Source organism: Babylonia areolata, chromosome 21, assembly GCF_041734735.1.
Source record: "Babylonia areolata isolate BAREFJ2019XMU chromosome 21, ASM4173473v1, whole genome shotgun sequence".
In the NCBI taxonomy this organism is placed as follows: Eukaryota; Metazoa; Mollusca; class Gastropoda; order Neogastropoda; family Buccinidae; genus Babylonia; species Babylonia areolata.
In genome coordinates, this window is record NC_134896.1 from 11,108,285 (window position 1) to 11,129,562 (window position 21,278).

The 21,278-nt window shown below is 40.7% G+C and overlaps 2 protein-coding genes across 3 annotated transcripts in view; both read left to right on the forward strand.

Moving 5' to 3' along the window:
• The first annotated feature begins 1,022 nt into the window (after positions 1 to 1,022).
• LOC143296225 (DNA repair protein XRCC3-like) lies at positions 1,023 to 15,772 on the forward strand. Its single transcript, XM_076608051.1, has 7 exons — positions 1,023 to 1,128; positions 2,589 to 2,726; positions 5,670 to 5,759; positions 8,840 to 8,962; positions 10,278 to 10,417; positions 11,380 to 11,592; positions 13,644 to 15,772. Exons 1-7 carry the CDS (start codon positions 1,068 to 1,070, stop codon positions 13,956 to 13,958), a joined length of 1,080 nt encoding a protein of 359 aa, XP_076464166.1. The 5' UTR covers positions 1,023 to 1,067; the 3' UTR covers positions 13,959 to 15,772.
• A 5,182-nt stretch (positions 15,773 to 20,954) lies between these two features.
• LOC143295868 (uncharacterized) overlaps positions 20,955 to 21,278 on the forward strand; it is a 38,555-nt gene continuing 38,231 nt past the window's right edge. Inside the window, exon 1 of one of the 2 annotated variants that reach the window (XM_076607531.1) lies at positions 20,955 to 21,059. The gene's annotated coding sequence lies outside the window, so the exon portion shown is untranslated. The remainder of the gene's footprint in view (positions 21,060 to 21,278) is intronic. The other variant, XM_076607532.1, reaches the window with a different exon arrangement.

A 21,278-nucleotide genomic window follows, 5' to 3' on the forward strand; every position in this document is an offset into this window, starting at 1 on the left:
GTTGTTAGTTTGTGAATGGAGTTATTTACCTTTATCAACAAATAACATCCTAGCATCTTTAAACACAAAAATAATGTAGCTGGCCCTGTTGTTTTCTTTCTTTCTTTCTTAGTTTTGTTTTGGTTGGTTTGTTTGTTTGTTTTTTGTTTCTTTTTTCCGAATTTGTCAAGAATATAATGAAATATGGCTTTCGGCTGTAAAATCATATATAAATAGATAACGTGTGTGTGTGTGTGTGTGTGTGTGTGTGCGTGTGCGTGCGCGTGCGCGTGCGTGTGCGTGTGTGTGTGTGTCAGTATTTCTGCCACCAGCCACAGAAATTCAAGTTGTGTTGCTATGGGTTCTTTTTCAGAGAATCAAGTATGTGCTTTATCATCTTATCGGAATGACAAATCACTAAGTTTGAATTTCCAGTCAAATTTGGAAAACAAAAAGAAAGAAAAAAAAGGGGACGATACCGGGAATCGAACCCCAGACCCTCATGAACACATCTGCAGATAAGCGTACCAACAGAGTTTCAGAGTTTGTTAATTCCTATTAGCTCTTTTGAGTCATAGAGAAACAAGGAAACATGACAATATCAGGATGACGGCCACCGTGAGGAAGAGCGAAGATAATTTAAAAAGAAGAAACAAAAGGGGGGATTATACAAATGGGGAAAAGAATTAAATGAAATAAAATAAAAGGCCAAATGTAATCATCAGTCTGATACAACGCAACAGGAATAGCGAAAGCAATACTCCATAGACAAATGTGCAGATCACAACTTAGATTTACAATACGGCTCTGTATCTGACTAGTTGAGCCTGAACTGGGAACTGAGGAGCATAGCAATAACAATGACATGGTGTAACAAAATAAAATATACAATAATTTGTTATTTTAGCACCCATTTGCCAGTAATATTGGAACTGGTTTGATATATACAGGCCTGTCACTTTCCTTATATAAGGGACATAAACACAGCTAATTGTTTCAATACAGAGTGGTAGTAGTTTCCCTTTGATCACATATGGCGCGGATTGTGGATTGTGTACCTTTTATCGAGTCGAAGTATTTCAACAGACATGGCTCTCAGCATTGGGGATCTTGAAATCAACCCAAGAATCATTACTGCTGTTAAAAATGGTAACTGAAGACATGCTTTTGTAGCCAAGTACTTCTCAACAGACCACCATCAACTTAAAAACGTGCCGGATGAGTGAAGAAACTATTGTGATACAACGATTCTTTAGCAAATTCTTGGCATAAATCATTCAGAAAATGTTTCCAAACTTACCCACCAAACTCTGCCATGGATTACGGAAGCTTTAACGTTTTGGATCTTATGCATGCACATATACACAAAGTAGTTTGAGACAGTCGCATGTCTGGCATGTCTGCCCATAAGTATGTTGACTTGCGAGGTGGGGGAAAAAACAAACAAAACCAAAAACCCATTAAATTAACCCATCAAGCACTTGCTGTTTAATCCACTAGATACTTGCTGTATCCTTGGATCGAAAGCATAAGTCTGTCCAAATGACAGTCTTTCAATGCAAAATATGCATATAAGTATCATTAAACTATACCCCAGATTTTAGGACACTAGAAGGAGATCTGCCGCAGTTAACATCTTCAATCAATGGTCCAGTTCAATATACATTAATTAGTCCATGTGTAAAAATAAACTGCCACACAGTCTGTCTGTCTCTGACAGCCTCACTCTGTCTGTCCATCTAACTGTCTGTCTCTCTCACACACACACTCACACTCATGCCCCCCCCCCCCCCCTTTGCCCCCCACACCCCCACACACACAACACACTCTCACACACACACATTTATTTGAAAGCATACATTATTAATTTATTAGTTGTCTTGTAAACACATGCATAATAATGTTTGGAAAATAAACACAGTGACACACCTCTGACACACACATGCACACACACACACACACACATACACACATATATGCATGCACACACACACACACACACACACACACACACACAGTGATACACCACTCATGTACATGCACATGCACGTGCACACTACACACACACACACACACACACACACAAATACAGCTTGCTTGTCCCCTAGTCATTTGAGTGTCTGGCCAAATTCAGGACAAATTTTAATTTTTTTAATTCTGTTCATGATCTGAGTGACTAAGTCACTTTGCAGGATATTTCAACTAAGAACATTTGTTTCTAAAAGGTTCAGGAGATTTCTTAACATGATGTCAAGGTCAAACCTGGAGTGAAATATCTGTCTTTCTCTTTTTTGTATACATTTTACTAGTTCACTATTAACCCCTTAACTGCTGCTGACAAGTATGCTTGTCAGTAGGGAATCATGAATGCCCGTTGCTTGAGATCAGATTTAGGCTAGAGGTTGGGATGTTGGTCACCATTTTTAATGATTTGGAATTGGACTTCTTCTGGGGATAGCAATACTTTTGTGCATGGCACCCCTTAGAAAAGCACAAAAAGCAGTTCTTGCACATCAAATTCATGCAACACTGATCTCATTTCACCAAGATCCAGCAGTCAAGGGGTTAGTCAACATGGTGATTAAGTGTGAAATTGTTTTGCTTTGCAGCAGGCTTCCATGACGGTAGAGCAGTGATGAACTTGTCCAGTGCAGAAGTGGAACGTCTGACCGGCCTGTCTGTTGCTGATGTCACACATCTGAAGGACGTCATTTCACAGACTGTGCTTGGACAGAGTGCAGTGACATGTAGGTGCTTAGTAAATGACAGTAATATTGATAATAGTACATTTATGTCTAGCACTTTCAAGCCTCTCAAAGTGCTTTTACAATAGTATGTCAGTTAGACAGCACATAAAACACACACACACACACATGCACACATGTATACACACACAAACCTGTGTGGATGAACTTTGTATACTGAGCTACATATTACACATCGATCACCAGAAGATAAAAGTTCTTTATTGAAGCAGTGAGTCAAACATAACTAAGTTACATGTTTCTTATAAGACTCTGACAAATTTAAGATTTGATAATGGAATAAAACTGTTTATGATAAACTACATAACAGTTACATTCAATCTGCATTCAGGGCTTGCATCAAACTATTTCGGTAGTACCAGCAGTATTTATTGATTTTAGCATGGTGCTGTCAGTATAGCATCATTAATTGTAGAATCCATCCGTTCTTTACATCAATGTTCTTTACAACAGTAACACTGGTGACAGAAGAAGTCTAGTTCTGCCATTGTTATTTCCCACAATCAAGATTAACAGTGCCAGCACTCTATAGACAAACAACATCCAAGGACATGTGTCACACTCACAGTTACAGTGTTAGTTGCATTTTCCTTTCTTTTTCTTTCCTTTTTTGTTTTGTTTTTGTTTTAATGATATACCTCAGTAAGTATACAATATCCAGAGCGAGTATATTTACAATTGGCGTTTGAAAGCACTTTCTGCACTTGGTCTTCCCTGCCCGATCCTTTCAGCCTCAACACACAACCACTGCTGTGGTTACAGATGGGCATTCCTTCTTAAGCACTGTCTTTCCAAAGAGACACTTCCAGGGATTTCAAGCCTAGACAGGCTATCCCAACATGGAGCCCCAGTCTTCAGTCAAGGGCCTGTCAGAGGATGACTTTATTGTCACTTTGGAAGCAAGCACCATGTCTTTCAGACACACGGTTGCACCGCAAGACCCTGTCAACTCCTTCTGGCTTCCTTACATTTCAACAGAACCTGCATGGTGGACACCTTCATCCCTCAAGCACACAGCAGCTGTTTCCTGATTTACCCATGCTGATTGGTGTCCTCCTAGGACCAGTATATGATAATCAGTCGTGTACAACAATGACCATCAGAACAGCAGAGGAGGCAACTGCTGTCCCGACTATTCGGACTGGAATTTGATTATACAGTTTATAGTAGAGAGTGTTTTGCCCAAGTTGCATCCCCACTCCCTTGATCAAGAGGGCCTTAGGACTCACCATTGGGACGGATCCCAAAAGCTAGTTAGCCTCCAAGGCTACAGCACTAAGTCCCAGTGCAATTTGACTTCTAGTGTGAGAGACAGTCCTTCATCAAAGACTAAGCTGCAAACGTTTTCCCTGTGCAATTAAGAAACCACTGATAATACAGTTCTCATTTTGCTGTTGGCCATACTGTAAACGTATGTCAGATCAGTGATTTGATGTAAGTGGCCAGTACAACACATCTAGAGCCACTTTTCCCCCTGCCCCCGCCCCGTTCCATCCCAGACTCAGTGCGCACCACACACACCCAGAGGCCTGTCGTGGATCCGGTCCCCTTTCTCACTAAAGAACCTTCAGCGAAAATTTTCCCCATGGAAATCCTCTTCCATTAGGAATTCCACCACAGAATGAGACTCAGTGACCTGGAGGCACATGAAGTGCACTCCCACAGCCTGATCCAACCCATCCATTGACTGCCGACAACTTTCTGCAGGTTGCTCCAACATGCCACACTCAGGTAGAGAAGCCACCAAGCCTTCCATATGCCCCTTCGTGATAGTACCTACCTGGGCAATTACACAGCCCTGTCCCAGAGACACCAGGGACCTCAAGTCTCTTGTTGCCAAATGTCTGCCATTCTATGCATAGGCAACATGCCAGTGCTGTTTTTTGGCAGCGACAAAACAGTGGTGGGGGGAGCGCCCATCGCTTGTCAGCTCGCATGGAGGAGCTCTACAGATCTGGCTGTCACGCCTAAGGCAAGCCCAACATGGTGGGCTACCTCTGTCTCATGCCACAGTTTCCTTCAAACATATATCACTTCCACTATCAGCCCACAACCAATGTGAAATCATCAGATCAAACCACATGTGCACCTCCTTGCATTGACGCTCAACCACGCTCAAGTGAGACAACCCTATAGGGTACATGTTTCCTTCCCTTCCTTTGATTCAAAGGGCTCTCAATAAAGTGTGAATAAAGTGTGGATTCTACACACTGACCCGATTTTCTTTGCGTTACATTTATCAGCACAGCTGTGGTCCACAGACCTCTCCCACAATACAGCTGCGGACCTCAGTCTTCTTTGCCCGCACCAATATCCTTAGGTGACACAGTACACTCAACCTTCATGGAATTCTTCTTGAGGGACGTCTATTGCTTTAGGGATGATGGCTCAAGAGGCGTTGCCTCTGCGGTGGTCACACAACAGGTCATCGCAGCGCACTGGCGATAGAACAGATGAGCCCTCCACCTTGCCGTGCCATTCTGCACTAGTGGGTCACGGTTAAGTATGTGTAATTGAAAGGAAATTTTCTACCTAAAATTACGTTTAAGTAACATACTTACTGTGACCCACATTTAAGACCCTCTTGTTCCTCCCCGCTTTCTGTTCTCCCTGCACACTGTGCTGGTTGCGGCAATTTGCCGTAAAAAGAGGGCACTAGTCAGGGGGGCAAAGGGAAGGTTACCTACTTCCGGGAGGTTATCGGCCGTAGCTACTTTTGTTTTCTCCTCATAGGCGGATAGTAGTTTGCACAGGACAGGAATGTCAGACCCCTGCCGGAGTCTGCACTAGTGGGTCACAATAAGTATGTTACTTAAACGTAGTTTTAGGTAGAAAATTTCCTATCAGCAGCATGTATATTATTATGTGCAAATGTTAGTCATCAGTACAAAGTCAGAAGCAGTTTCATTAGTGTTTGACTTTCAGGCTTACAGCTGTGGCAGGCAGAAGATGACAGACAGGCTTGCAGGCACAGATTGTCCACAGGCTGTGCTCTGCTGGACAGAGCACTTAGAGGTAACTTTGTACGTGAGAGGGAGAAAGAGAGAGAGAGTGTATGTCAATGTGAGAGTGGAAGTGTATCTTTCTTCCTGTCTGAGTTCATGCATGTGTGTGTGTGTGAGCGAGCATGCGAGCACATGTATGTGTGTGTGCGCATGTGTGTGTGTGTGCGCGGGCGCGCGCACGCGTGTGTGTGTGTGCATTTTACTTATAAATACGATTTATTTGAAGGATGTTCTAATATGCTGGATGTTTTTATTTGTTTACATTGTTATGCAGTACGTTACCGTCTTAACGTGTGCGTGTGTGTGTGTGTGTGCATTTTACATTTATATATGATTTATTTGTTGGATTTTTTTTTTTTTTTTTTTTTTTTTTACATTGTTGTACACTACCTTGTCTTTACATGTGTGTGGGTGTGGGTGAGAGTGAGAGTTAAATATTTATATTTTATTTTCTGTCGGTATACGTTGTTGTGCAATAGTTTATTGTCTTAATGTGTGCGCATGTGTGGGGGGATGGGGGTGGGGGGTTGTTTTAGTCAGCTACTGAGAGTTTTTATCTGACTCGTTTTAGTGTATTGTATGGTACATATGTTCATTTCTATGTTGGTGTCTACAACAAGCCTGTGATTGCACACGTTAATTTCTATGTGGATTAACCCTTTCGCTGCCAGGAAAATAAGATTTAAGTGAAATCTATTTGCCAGGGTTTTTTCACAAAAAACGGGTATAAATTTTCAAAAAATTCTGTGCTCTTTGTTATTGGAGAAAGACCCATAAAAGTATATATTTTCTGAAAGGGAAATGAATAAAGAATACAAAACACATGATGTTTTCCCATTTTATGCATTTTAAGTGACATGCTGTTGTTTTGAAATCAGTGTTTTGTTTTTTGTCACATTTTCAACTTGTTCATTACAAACATTAGTCTGGTAATTTGCACAAAAATATCATTTTCTGGACAAATGGATATCTGCACACACAAAATCATACTAGAACAACCACAATATAAACAAACTGACAAAAGAAATAGATGCATTGTGACTTCTGCAAGTGATAATATGGATGTGAGGCCATGCCCCCTCAGTCTCCACCCCCCTCCTCTTCACCCCTCTCACACCGTCACTTCATCAGACCGCGTTGGCTGAGTGCCAAGAAAATAGCTCATACGGTGCCCTGCTAAAAATTCGTCTGCTAGAGTTGAACAGCCTGCATCACTCACTGATAGTTGTATCTTGGCCACTCTCTTGATTGCTCCCTTTATTTTCTATCAAATCGTCCTATAAATGTTCACCACTGTCTTCTCCTTCGAATTTATGCTCCAATTCTTTCTGAGCATTAGCTAAAGAAAGTAATCTTGGTTGATTTAGTTCGCCACGAGCGCATGTCTTGAGCACGGAGTCAGTCCGACATTTTGTTGAGCGAGCGAGGAGAGGAGCCAGGCAAAGACTGCGGCCAGTAACCCAACCAAAACGTTCAAATAAAGGACTGCCTTATGACGCAGATGGTGTTTCTAGCTATGAATAGAATCCAGAAAGATTCCCCAAGCTAAAGCTACCAGCATTTTTGTCAACGAACTGAATGCAAAGCAGGGAAAAGTCAGAATATTTCGATGACGAGTTATCTCGTCATGCAGGCAGCGAAGCACACATGCTTGCCATGACGAGTTATCTCGTCATGCAGGCAGCCTAGGGGTTAATAAAGTATTTTTGAATTTGAATTTGAATTTGAGTCTGTTGCTCCATCTCTTTGGAATTCAATCCCCAGGAACATTAGGAAAAATGTCTTGTCTTGTGTATAAGATACAGCATGTGCGTCATTGCACATCAGCATTGGGTACAATATTCAGAATACACTTGCTTCAGCATGAGCGACAACATTTTCAAGATAAATACTTAGCAGGGTTTATGCATTTCAGAATGAACAAATTTATATATTTCGTTTGGTTACTGGCAATGATATATTTTTCTATTTCATATGATCTTTCATTCAAAGTGCAGGTTAACCCCCTGTGTGGGCATTGTTTTTCCCATTTTGTATCTATAGATTAGAAAAATTTGCAGTCAAAATAATCAAATCAATAACTTCATCAGTTTTAACATTTCTTTCACATCCAAATAGCACGAGATGTTCACTTAAGTGGAATGAAGCAGCCAGCATACACATTGGAGTGAGAGCAGTCTGAAAATCATCCCAAAATTACTGAACAAAATGGCGATTAAAAAAAAAAAATTGTTGAACGTGAATGTTTTCTTTTTTTTTTTATGTACATCAAGAAAAGCACTTACTGGATCCAACTGGACTCATATTCATTAGCATTGCATTTGTTCCTAAAATTCTGTGAACTATCCTAATTTGAAGTCTTATTAGTTTCACCTGTTTAACCTTATAAATCTTTCTAACAATAACATTTCACTGTATATTTCTTGTAAGTCTTCTGTCTCAAGTTTGACAACAATTTAGCCATATATCACTTTTTACTAGTAATCATAAAGCCATCTCACACCTTTCGGGATCATCCCATCTGTAAACCAATCTTGTTTGCGAACAGAGCAAGATCCCTCCATTGTTTTCTCTTATGAAATCAACTCTCCCTCCATTGTTTTCTCTTATGAAATCAACTCTCCCTTCATTGTTTTCTCTTATGAAATCAACTCTGTTTTATCTTCTTAGTCAGTTCTGTCTGTCTCTGTTAATTTTTTTTTCTAATTTTCTCCTCTAACATTTTTTCACATGCAGCATTTTCTTTTTCTTTATTTTTGCAAAACCAATTGCTTTAGCTTGAATCTTCATAAGCATTGTATCTAAAAGTAGCTGGTCACTAAAAAAGAACTGTTAAGTCTTCTTTAAGGTATCTGATCTATACTATCACATAAATATTGAGATAACGTAACACATATTCTTCTAGGACTGAATTGATTTCAGCATTCATCAACACAGATTTTAATTTTCAATAGTGAACTGTTAAATTTCCTCAAAAACCGATCTCCTCTCTTCGTTTTCCAGTCCAAATGTTTGTGCAATGATTGAATGGTCCATTTTGTAACCAGGCAGTAAGTATGTCTGCATCACACATCCATATTTTGTCTTCAGGGGGACTGCTGCTGCGAGGCCTGACAGAAGTGACGGGAGAGAGCGGTACTGGAAAGACACAGTTGTGTCTGCAGCTGTGTCTTACTGTGCAGCTGCCGCCATCTCACGGAGGACTCGGTGGAGGTGAGAGAGAAGGGCCCTCTGTGTTCTGCAGGGATCCAGAGGACTGTAGGCCATATAGGAATAGGACTGGATCTTCCTTGTGATAATGATGATGATAATTGTAATGATGATAATAACGGTAACAGTAATAGTAACAATGCATTTATTTAGCCCTTTGAAACCTCTCAAAGTGCTTTTCGGTAACACATCAGTCAGACACACAGCATACAACTACAAGAGCAGAAACACTCCACGCACATACACACACACGCACACATGCACGTGCGCGCACATGCACACACACACATACACACACACACACACACACACACACACACACACACACACACATTCAGTTGGTACTACCATTGTTAGTTGATTGTGAGTACATTGTGTTTCATATTTTGTAATAGTTATATGAAATATGTAACAATTTCATAAACCTCCAGTGGGGTTCCTGAAATAAACGCACCTTGTCTTGTTGTCACTGTTGTTGCCAGTGTGTACAGACGTATTTGCATGTGATGAAAGGGATGTAATTGGGCGTGAATGTATGTGGATGGATGAGTTTGTGTGAAACAGAAAGTGAATGTTAGTTTATATTGTGTTTCAGTGTTAAGGACATGTTTTTCGTTGCCTGGTCAAAATTGATATATCATGTTATTATTGTGTTGCATGTTTTAATGGATGTTCATGTTCTGTGTGATCATGCTTAGTATGTGTGATGTTGGATACATGTATAGGGGCATAAAGAAAAATTTCTGTTAATGTGATATGGATACTTAAATGCGCCTATCTTCGGTTGGAGACCAATTTCTAAGTGCTTTACAAACTCAGGGTCATTTGCACAACAGGCTGCCTAATTCGGTAGGGCTGACTGACGGCTTCCATTGGGCGCTCATCATTCGTTTCCTGTGTCATTCAATCAGATTTCAGGCACGCACACATACACATTCAGACGGACATGTAACATTTTACGTGTATGACCATTTTGTTTATTTACCCCACCACATAGGCAGCCATACTCCATTTTCGGGGTTGGTATGTTCTTGTTTCCATAACCCACCAAACGCTGACATGGATATTACAGTATCTTTAACGTGCGTATTTGATCTTCTGTGTGCGTATACACATGAATGGGGTTAAGGCACTAGCAGGTCTACACATATGTTGACCCGGGAGATCGGAAAAATCTCCACCCTTTACCCTCCAGGCTCTGTTACCGAGATTCGAACCCAGGACCCTCAGATTGAAGTCTAACGCTTTAATCACTCAGCTATTGCCCCCATCACAGACCGTGAAGTTGTGTCTTAAAGGGATGGGTTTGTTTGTTCAGGAGCCATCTACATCAGCACGGAGGGAGCGTTCCCCAACAGGCGCATGAACCAGATGGCCCAGCACTTCTCCAGGCAGCACTGCTCTGTGCTGAAACGCAGTGTCATGGACTGCGTTCTGCTGGAACATGTGGCGGATCTGGTGAGCTGTACAGTGGTTCTTAAAAAAAATGTTACATGTCTGTCTGTGTGTATGTATGCGTGCCTGAAATCTGATTGAGTGACACATGAAACGAATGATGAGCACCCAGTGGCAGCCGTCAGTCGGCTCTATCCAGGTAGGCAGCCTGTTGTGCAAATGACCAAGGATAGGTGCTATATAAGTATCCATGTCATTCATTCTTTCTTATGCTGATTTTGTTGCTGATGTTGTCAACACATGTGTGTGTTTCAGGGGTGGGGTGAGGTGGGTGGGGCAGGTTGTGTATGCAGGCATGAAATTCTTCAGACTATAGTCAGAAATGAGTCTAAAGGAACGCAGAATACAGTATTATCTCAATAAGAGATATTCATTTGTGGTGTAAAACACATAAACAATACACAAGAATCACAGTCATTCAGCGTGTGAACATAAAAAAAAAAAAAACATTGAATGTTTAGCTGTCACCCTAGAGAAAATCATACATACAATAATCACTATTGACGACTGCAACAACAGCAAAATCAGGAAAGTGGAAAGTTTTATGTATACGACTGCAGGTATTGCAGTGATTTCAGTACTGGAACACAAAGTCTCATTCTCATCCCTGGTAGCAGTATCAATTTCATCAAATTCTGGTGTAACACTGGGCCACAGGTGCCATATGAAAACAATCTATGAGCAAAAATTATCATGCAAAAATTTCAGGAAGACATCTTTGTGTTTGAGGAATTAGTGCGCATGTTTTTTTCACTAGGGTGGAAACCCTGAGTTTTCACTCGGCACACAGGAATGACAAACTTGTTGAAATTTTCACCTGGCAAGAAGGGGTTAACTACCCTGATGGCCAAAAAAGGCTGTGGGTCCTTAGACTTTTTTTTTTTTTTTTAACCTTTAATAATACTGTGTTCATAATATTAAAGTGAAAACAAACAAAAAACACCTGGTTACCATGGTGGCTTCAGGAAGGTCTGAAAGACTGCCTGCAGAGGAAGCTGCCCATGGCGGTGAGCAGGCGGGGGGTGAAGTTGGTGGTGGTGGACTCTGTGACAGCGCTGTTCCGCTGTGACAGCGACAGCCACAGCCTGGTGGGCCGTGCCAAACAGCTGGCTGCACTGGCCATGGCCCTGCGACGACTGGCCGACCAGCACAGCGTGGCCGTCGTCTGTGTGAATCAGGTGAGCCAATCTGCTAATGATTCCACACCGTGCACAGTCATGATGATGATGATTATAAAAAATAAGTTTAAAAGATAAGAAGAATAAATATTATGATAATAATTATAATGATAAATATCATAATAATAATGATATTTATAATGATAATAAGAATAATCAAAATAAAAAGTAATAATATCAGTAATAATAAGAAGAAGAATATTTGTATAGTACTTTATATAATTTTCGGCATATAAGGCACTGTAGCGCGTGAGGAGCACCCCCTCATTTTTTTTTTTAAAGTTATTTTGAACTCATACAAGGTGCACACATCTGATAAGCTGTAACTGCCATGAAGTGAAAGTCCTCCATTTTCTCTCTGATAACAGCAGATGTTGTTTTCCGAGTAGTGATGTCATCTTTGAAAAAGTGGATCGGAGAAGACTTGATTTTGTCTGCTTGTTGACTTGGTTCTGTGTCTCTGTTTGTCTGCTCTGTTATCAGCTGCTTTTTTTTTCTTGCTTTTTTTTAACTTTTTTTTTTTAATACAATTTTACAGCCTTCAGTCGAATATTTGCTCAGTCAGAATCCAGTCTGTTAGCCCTGGCTTTCAGTCCCATCCGCCATTTTGCTTTGCGTTCTGCTTTCAAAAAATGGTCAGTTCATTTCAGATTTCTTTACTTTCACACCATGAATTAATTTATCCTCAACTCAGACGCTGCTCATTTTTCGTGGCCTAGTGGTGAAATGCGATCACATGTAGTTGAAATTTTGTGTGGTATACGATTCAGTTTCAGTTTGCTTCGATGGTGAACAGTGATAAGACTGTTGCTAAGTGATTGTGTGCATTCATTGTTATCAACGATGTTGTAATATATTGAGTTTGTTATGTCAGGTGGCCTCATGTGGTGGTCAGAATTTAGTTTTCAGACACAGATAGGGCGCATGCAGCCTATAAAACGCAGGGCTCACATTTGAGAAAAAATGTAGCGCCTTGTAGGCCAAAAAGTATGGTATATGGCGCAGACTTCCCACATTGTGGGCTCTAAAGCCTAAGGGACTCACATCAGACAGTACATATACAAGAGTGCATAAAGGTATACAACAGTACATGAAGACACACAAGAAAAAAAATCAACACAGATCTCTCTTTCTCTCTCTCTCTCTATCGGGGAGTTAACTATTGGTCATGAAGTGGTTTAGAAAACATTTGCAGGTAATTTTTGCAAGAAATAAAACTTTTTTTAACATCTTAGAGCAACGATTATGATTGAATATTGGCATTTTTGCTGAAACCCTAACCATTACAAACAGCCAACATGTCTAAGGTATCTGTCCATGCATGTCCAGGAGATGAAAATATGCCCTAGGTATCTGTCCTTTATGTCCAGGTGACAGCCAACATGTCCAAGGTATCTGTCCATGCATGTCCAGGTGATGAAAACATGTCCTAGGTATCTGTCCATGCATGTCCAGGTGATGAAAACATGTCCTAGGTATCTGTCCATGCATGTCCAGGTGATGAAAACATGTCCTAGGTATCTGTCCATGCATGTCCAGGTGACGCCAAACATGTCCAAGGTTTCTGTCCATGCATGTCCAGGTGACGACAAACATGTCCTAGGTATAATGTCCATGTATGTTCATATGATGGAAACATGTCCAAGGTATCTGTCCATGCATGTCCAGGTGATGAAAACATGTCCTAGGTATCTGTCCATGTATGTCCATATGATGGAAACATGTCCAAGGTATCTGTCCATGCATGTCCAGGTGATGAAAACATGTCCTAGGTATCTGTCCATGCATGTCCAGGTGACGGCAAACATGTCCAAGGTATCTGTCTATGCATGTCCAGGTGACAGCCAACATGTCCTAGGTATAATGTCCATGTATGTCCATATGATGGAAACATGTCCAAGGTATCTGTCCATGCATGTCCAGGTGACAGCCAGCATGTCCTAGGTATAATGTCCATGTATGTCCATATGATGGAAACATGTCCAAGGTATCTGTCCATGCATGTCCAGGTGATGAAAACATGTCCTAGGTATCTGTCCATGCATGTCCAGGTGACGGCAAACATGTCCAAGGTATCAGATGGTCCTGGGCCACTTCGTCAGTCCATTCCCGCTCTGGGGCTCGTGTGGGCAGACCATGTCACCTGTCGTCTGCTCATGTCACGCAGAGAAGACGCTCTTTCCTCTTCCTCCACACTGTGTGGAGCATACCATTCCAAGGAGGGGCCCACCACCATTGATCAAGCACAGATGGCATTGACATCCAAGCGACAGCTGGAGGTCGTGTTTGCCCCACATCTAGCCCCTACTGTGGTGCCCCTGGTTATAAGTAGGAAGGGGATCACCCATGAAAGTGCTGGTGTGTAGAACTTTGGGTGGATTCTGCTGTTCTGAAGCTATTTAAGGTGATTGATGCTTTGCTGGATTCAGCAGTTCAGAGAGTAATGGTGCTGGTGCCAGAAGTGCTGACGTCAATGTGAAGATTCAGTGTCAGTAACAATGCACTTGTATTCCATGACTGATTGCGATGCAGTGTGTCAGTCATGGATCATGGTGACATTTTATCCAAAGATGTTAACTGAACGAAAACCAGCCACACAGAAAGCTGTGCAAATGACCACACCAACCAGTCGCTATGACAGAGTGGTTTAGCCTCATGGACTGACTGGGAGGATGCAGGTTTGAGCCTCATCAGAGGTGGGGTTTCCTTGTCCCATGGCTGGCTCCTACCCAGAGCTCAGTGTGGACTCAAACGGGAAGACATGAACCACACAGTCAGGGGTCATCCACTTCACAGTTGTGACTTTGGGAGTGTTCCTCAATTTTCCTGACCAGCACTGCAGGTGTCCGCATCTCTCAGTCTGGTTGACTCCAGGTTTATTATTATTAGAGTACACCTTCACCTGCAAAAAAAAAAAAAAAAAAAAGAAAAAAAGAAAAGAAAAAAAGTCCACACCAGCAATGTGCATGGGGTGGAAATTTGCTTAGCTCTTGAATGAAACTTTCCCATAAAAGTCATGAAGAACCAATGAAATTATGGTGTTCATTTGTGCACCACATGCTAGCTTCATCCATAGGAGACATTTCAGAAACGTTGCATTCTGTTCTGAAATATTTCTTACAAAAAAATAAATAAATAAATAAATAACAGTGATGTGCAAAGAAGTGAAATGAGTATGATTATACTGAGGAAGAAATGGACAACATTTTGCAATAAAATAGAAGAATTGGAGAATATTTTACAAAATGCAGGATCAGATGTTTAGAATCGCTTAGGTATTGGACTTAGATCTGGTGTTCAACATTGAACAGGGTTCTAGTCCCCCGTTTCAGCATGTTGTTGTGTCTTTGGGGAAAGTCATTTTTCTCCAGTTTTCCTCACTCCACCCAGGTGTGAAAGGGTACCTTACTTCGGATGGGGAAGGTTAACTCTGTCCATACGAACGGCGAAAGAGACGACGTTAACAGCGTTTCATCCCAATTACCATCATCAAAATATTGCAAGCGGAACGCTCTTATACTGAAGAGGTGAATGTTGACAAAGAATACCACAGTTCTGACGACAGAAGCTAAAGGTTAGGTCATTTAGACACCCACTGGACATCCAAGGGGTCTGTGTAGAGGAGAAGAGAGGACTGGCCGTACTGAGTGAGTTAAGATGGCAGAAGGAGAGGATTTGGCCCCGAGGTACTAAACGGAGCCCTAGACACAGTGGATATTCACTGTCTCGATGGCCATAAAACTAAAAGGCTGTGGGACTTTTAACCTTTCTTTTTTTTTCCTTTTTTTTTTTTTTTTTAACAGAGTGAACAACTTCATGCCACATATGTGTAAGGTACAGAGATTGTTACTGATCATTACCAGTGCTGAAGATGATTGCTCAGTGCTGCATGGCAACATGGATATTTTTGGAACCATTTTTTAACCTATAAAAAAAATATGATAAAAAAAGAATAATAGGAAATTCTCTGTAAGCTGTTTGCATATATGAGGATTAATCTATATTTATGTGGAGTGAGGCCTAGAGGTAACACGTCCGTCCAGTAAGCGAGAAAATCTGAGTGCACTGGTTCGAATCCTGGCACAGTCACCAGTATTTTCTCCCCCTCCACTAGACCGTGAGTGGTGGTCTGGTTGCTATTTATTCGGATGAGACGATAAGCCGAGGTCCCATGTGCAGCATGCATTTAGCACACATAGAACGACCCATGGCAACAAAAGGGTTTTCCTATGCAAAACTCTGTAGAAAAACCACTACTGTTGGAAAACAAATAGAACTGCAGGCAGGAAAAAAGTACAAAAAAAAAAAAATGGGTGGTCCTGTCATTGTTGCAACACACTCTCCCTTCGGAGAGCAGCCCGAATTTCACACAGAGAAATCTGTTGTGACAAAAAGAGTAATAAAATACAATACCTTTTTTTTTTTAATCATGAATTAATACAAAGCAGATTTCAGTTACTCTGAACCATGATGATTATAGTCAATCAACTCTTTTGCTTAAGAAAAAAAGAAACAGCTTTCATAAAGATACATTGGACTGATGCTCACATCAATGTTTGTATTTTCCTCACCAAATTACTGAAACTAAGATATTGAGCAAGACTTTCAGGCGTTTTGTAACTCACTTGATCAGTTTGACCAAATTCCTCTAGTGTAAATGTTTCCTCAGAATCTTGTTCATGGAACTGTATGACTTTGAAAAATGTGTGTGTGTGTGTGTGTGTGAGAGAACTCGAACTTGAATTTGAAAAGTTTAATCAGAAGTGTGTGTGTGAGAGAGAGAGAGAGAGAGAGAGAGAGAGAGAGAGATGTGAATGAAGGAAGCTGGAGTGAAGAATTCAGCTATTCAGTTATTTTATGCTCATTGAAATACTCTTTGTTTCCTCATATTTTTACTGGTGTGTAAAAAAAAAAAAAAAAATTCTTAAAAGAAGAAGAAGAAAAAAGATGACAGGCCAAATTTATCTCCCTTCCTCCATGAAACTTCAGTGTTTTTGTTTTTGCTTTTAAAAAAAGAAAAAATAAGAGAGAGAGAGAGAGAGAGAGATAGTTTTAAAAGTGGATGAGCCAGGGTGGGTGTGTATGGGGGAGTGATGACCAACAGGTTTGGGGTAACGCCACTGGAACCTGGGCCTCTTCTTGGTTTCCCTTATTGCAAGTTTGGCTTAATTTCTCATTTTTGTACCCTGCGTTCAGAGACCTATTTTAACATCAATTTTTGTTCCATCGCTGAAATGATATTATTAGTAGATGTTGTGACACATTTTCTGCGGTAGTTGCCTCTGCTGTACTCCATTTTGATGTAAGATAAGTCGCAGTGCTGATGTGCAGCCATCTTGACAGGTCCTCAGAATCACCTGCAGTGACATGTTTGTTCATTCTTTGCCAATCAGAGAGCCATTCGTTCTGTTTATAGGCCCCGAAACATGCAGAGGTGAACAAGAAACATGGTGGCTTGTTGGTTCGTGTTCATGATATTGGTCATTTCATGTCGTTTTAAATCCTAACACTTGGTTAGAAAGGATTGCACACTAAATATCATTACTCACTTGATGAAATGTATGAAATGTTTCATTTAGATTGGCCCCAGGATTTTTTTTTTTCACCTCAGTTGCATACAAGTCATGGAGCACTATTCCTCTCTCTCTCTCTCTTTAACTGTTACAAACATTTGAAATTTATAATGGCAAGATTTAGATTAGGTATTTCAGAAATTGCTCAACACTATTATCGGTACAGAAAGCATACTGTGGATGAGTTGAATTGCCCTCTGTGTAGAAGTGGTGTTGAAGATGAGTTACACTTTATTTTATGTTGTCCTGCTTTAAGTAAATTAAGAGAACAGTATATTCCACGAAAGTATTTTAAGTTTCAAATCAGTTTCGGCTAAGTCTTTTGATGGCATCTAATAAAGAAAGCATTGTAAAGAATTTGTCCATTTACATATATAAAGCATTTAAGTTAAGATCAATAATGATATCATAATTCCTTTGATGATTGTTTCGCCCTGTGCACTTGCATGTTTAATAATGTTGTATACTGCACCCCTTCATGAGGGGCAATGGCCTATATGAATAAATCATCCGAATCCGAATCCGAATCTCTTTAACTGTTCTCTCTTTTTTTCTTTGTTTTTTCTTCTACTTGCCTTCTTCATTGGTGATTTTTTTTTCTCCAAAATTCATTTAACAATGCATATATCTGTATGTTTCTAAGCATGGACATTGGACCTTGTGTTTTTGATGTATGATGAATTTGGTGTTGTCATATCAGTTATGTCTGGAATTGTAAGTGACCTTGTTAGTGACTTTGTGTAATTGTGAGTATGCTTTCTTGTTATTCTAGAAAAAGACATGCTGTACATCATTACATTTTTTTAAACCAAGAAAAAAAAGGGGATAGAATGAATAGATAATTTCTATTTTGAAATATTCTGAACTTTTTTTCCTTTTTTTTTATTATATGTAATTGAAGTTGTGTCAACTTGAATCTCTCTGGCAGTCTAAACATGGATCAATGATTCTCTGAATCTTTTTTCGTCAAAACAGCTTCTGTGGTGTTATGGCTGGGATGATGATGCTGACATGTTGACTAATATGTGATTATGTGTGTATGTTTTTGTATGTGTGTGTGCATGTGTGTATATTTAAAGAGAGAGGAATGAGGAGAGAGGGACGGAGGAAGAGAAAGGGAAGGGAGGGAGAGAGAGAAGAGAGAGAGAGAGAGAGAGACCTCCAGTTGTTTTCTGATCGACAGGTTCCTTCCTCTTTCCTCCTCATTCTCATTTCTTTGCTTCTCCAACTCTTCTTTGCTTTTCCTGTTGGATCCTCTCATCCAGTCTGCCTGTCTTGTTGTTGACAGGTATTTGTATTTGTATTTTTATTTCTTTTTATCACAACAGATTTCTCTGTGTGAAATTCGGGCTGCTCTCCCCAGGGAGAGCGCGTCGCTACACTACAGTGCCACCCATTTTCTTTTGTATTTTTTCCTGCATGCAGTTTTATTTGTTTTTCCTATCGATCTGGATTTTTCTACAGAATTTTGCCAGGAACAACCCTTTTGTTGCCGTGGGTTCTTTTACGTGCGCTTAGTGCATGCTGCACACGGGACCTCGGTTTATCGTCTCATCCGAATGACTAGTGTCCAGACCACCACTCAAGGTCTAGTGGAGGGGGAGAAAATATCGGTGGCTGAACCATGATTCGAACCAGCGCGCTCTGATTCTCTCGCTTCCTAGGCGGACGCGTTACCTCTAGGCCATCACTCCACACGTGCAGTTTCTCTGTCCACTTGATGGCCACTACAGCAGACAGCTTACAGGTTGTCAAGCCACCCCACGCCCCAGCCCCCTCCCGACCCATTCCTCTTGGGAATGCAGGGGGCACTTTCAGCATAAACAGTGTCCCTACTCTCTGGAAAATCCTCTTTTCTGTTGCTCTTTTTGTTTCTGGCTTTTCCTTTTCTTTATGTTGTCTCTTCCTTTCTGGTGTATCCACTGAAAAAAGATTTTAAGAAGCCTTGAATATTTTTAGTCTTTTTCTGGACTTGATAATTGGGCACTCTTATCACCATTAAAACTAGGCAAGCAGCTCTGGCATAGACTGAAATTGGAAAGATGTGTGTGTGAGTGGCAAAACAGTATTGTGTGTGATTTTTTTTTTTCATACAGTAGTTAGTAGGAACAACACATTTGCCACTGTTCAAATAAACTTTCAATTTATAATCCACCATTTGTGTTTTGCATTTACACATATTCCTTTCTGGGTGCATCTGTGTCCATCTCCTTGTCTCTTATGAAAAAACAAACAAAAAATCCCTGCGTGTTTCAGTATCTGTTTGCTACTCCCTCTCTCTCCCCCTCTCTCTCTCTCTGGCATGTGAAAAATGTTTCTAGCTTTTTGTCAATGGTTGGTGTGTGTCTCCTTGCTTAGGTCACTCTCATGCACATTCACATTTGCACTCATAGGATGCACTTGCATACACATACATGGCTGCCTGCACACATGCACGCACACACACACACATGTATGCATGCATGCACACACACACATGTGCACACACACATGTGTATGATGTGTGTGTGTGTGTGACCTGATCTCAGTTGTCTCTGTCTGTCTATGTGTGCATGTAGCAAACTTTAATGTTGGCATTTTCTTGGTAACCGCAGCTGGAAAAGTAATCAAACTTGGTAGTGTAAAAGATATATGAATAGACCTTCCCTGTCAAACCCTTTATGTGTGATATTGTAAGTTCGGTGTGAGGTCAAAGGTCAAGGACATTGTTTCACAAAAAGTGACTCATCTACAACAAAAAAGAAGAAAAGATCAATCTCAAGGTCACAACAGAATTTGATTTCAGCAAGTCCTATTCCAAGATGATATCCTACAATAGTGCCCGCCCCCCCACCCCCCCATCCCTGTCCCTTTTCTACTTATTCCATATTTTTTTGTCTCAAACTAATAAGCAAGTCATAAAGGCCATGGCTGTCTTGTAGAGCAGAGTAGCAGTCTCTATGTTGAATGACTTGTACTGGCAAAAGCCTTTAGGGTTTAGATGTACAGGGCTTTGGGCCTTGATTCAGTGAAGACCACAGTCTGATGTCTGTCTGGCAATCCAAGGGATGCCCTGGCAGTCAAAGGGGGTGAAATCCCACCTGGATCTTTTCTTCTTTTTTTTCTTCCTTTTTTTCTGCTTTCCGAGTAGAAAAGTCCTGTCTATTACGGAGTGTTTTCATTTCTGATTTAATCCTGTAACCTACGTGAGAGGTCTGTTGGCTAATAAACAGTATGAATACAAATATTGAATCCTTTTGCTCACCATGATGTAGAAAAGAATTCTGTTTGATTGTATTTTACAGTGCTGTGTCTTACCATATCATCTTGTGTACGTTGTAAGAACAAAGCAAACGGATGATGGACTGATAGATAGATTGATAGTCCTTTTGTCTTTGGTCTGGTTTAGGAGTTTTTTGTTTTGTTTTGTTTTTTTGTATTTTTTCAAACCCACTTGATTCAACACAAGCCGAAAATTAGACTTCGTGGATTAAGATGATTTTATTTGCGTTGGTTTTGTTTTGTTGGGTTTTTTTTTGTTTTTTTTGTTTTTTGTTTTTGTGGGGTTTGTTTTGGTTTTTTTGTTTGTTTTGTTTTTTGTTGTTTGTTTTTTTTTGGGGGGGTTTTTTTTTTTTTTTTGCTTTTGCTTTTATTTGGTCGCGTATGGATAGAACATAAAATAAATAAAGGGAAGGAACTCGACATGCACCCATTGATTACCATCTCCCCCTCCGTACAGTTCAGTCATGCGTACAGGCACTGCACGCAAGCGTTTTTGAGTCGCCACAGCGCCTGCGCACTCGAGTCAATGTGTCACCTGGGATTGGGTGGCCCACGAAGCAGACGTGAAAATAACCAGAAACGGGACGGCAGGAGTACCTTCTTTTTCCCTCGATGGCGGACCAATCTGCAGAGGTAAATGTCATTATGATCCACCTTTTGACAATAGATAATTCTTACTGTTCACAGTGTATATATTAAAAATGACTCCAAGATATGGTATTGTAAAATCCATGTCGCTGCCGCGAGGTTGAATTTCCCGGAAGACATTTTGTTGTTTATGGTTTGCCTTTCGTGGTTTGCCTTTCGGAAGAATCCCAGATGGAATCTGGAATGATACGTTGCAGGAACCTT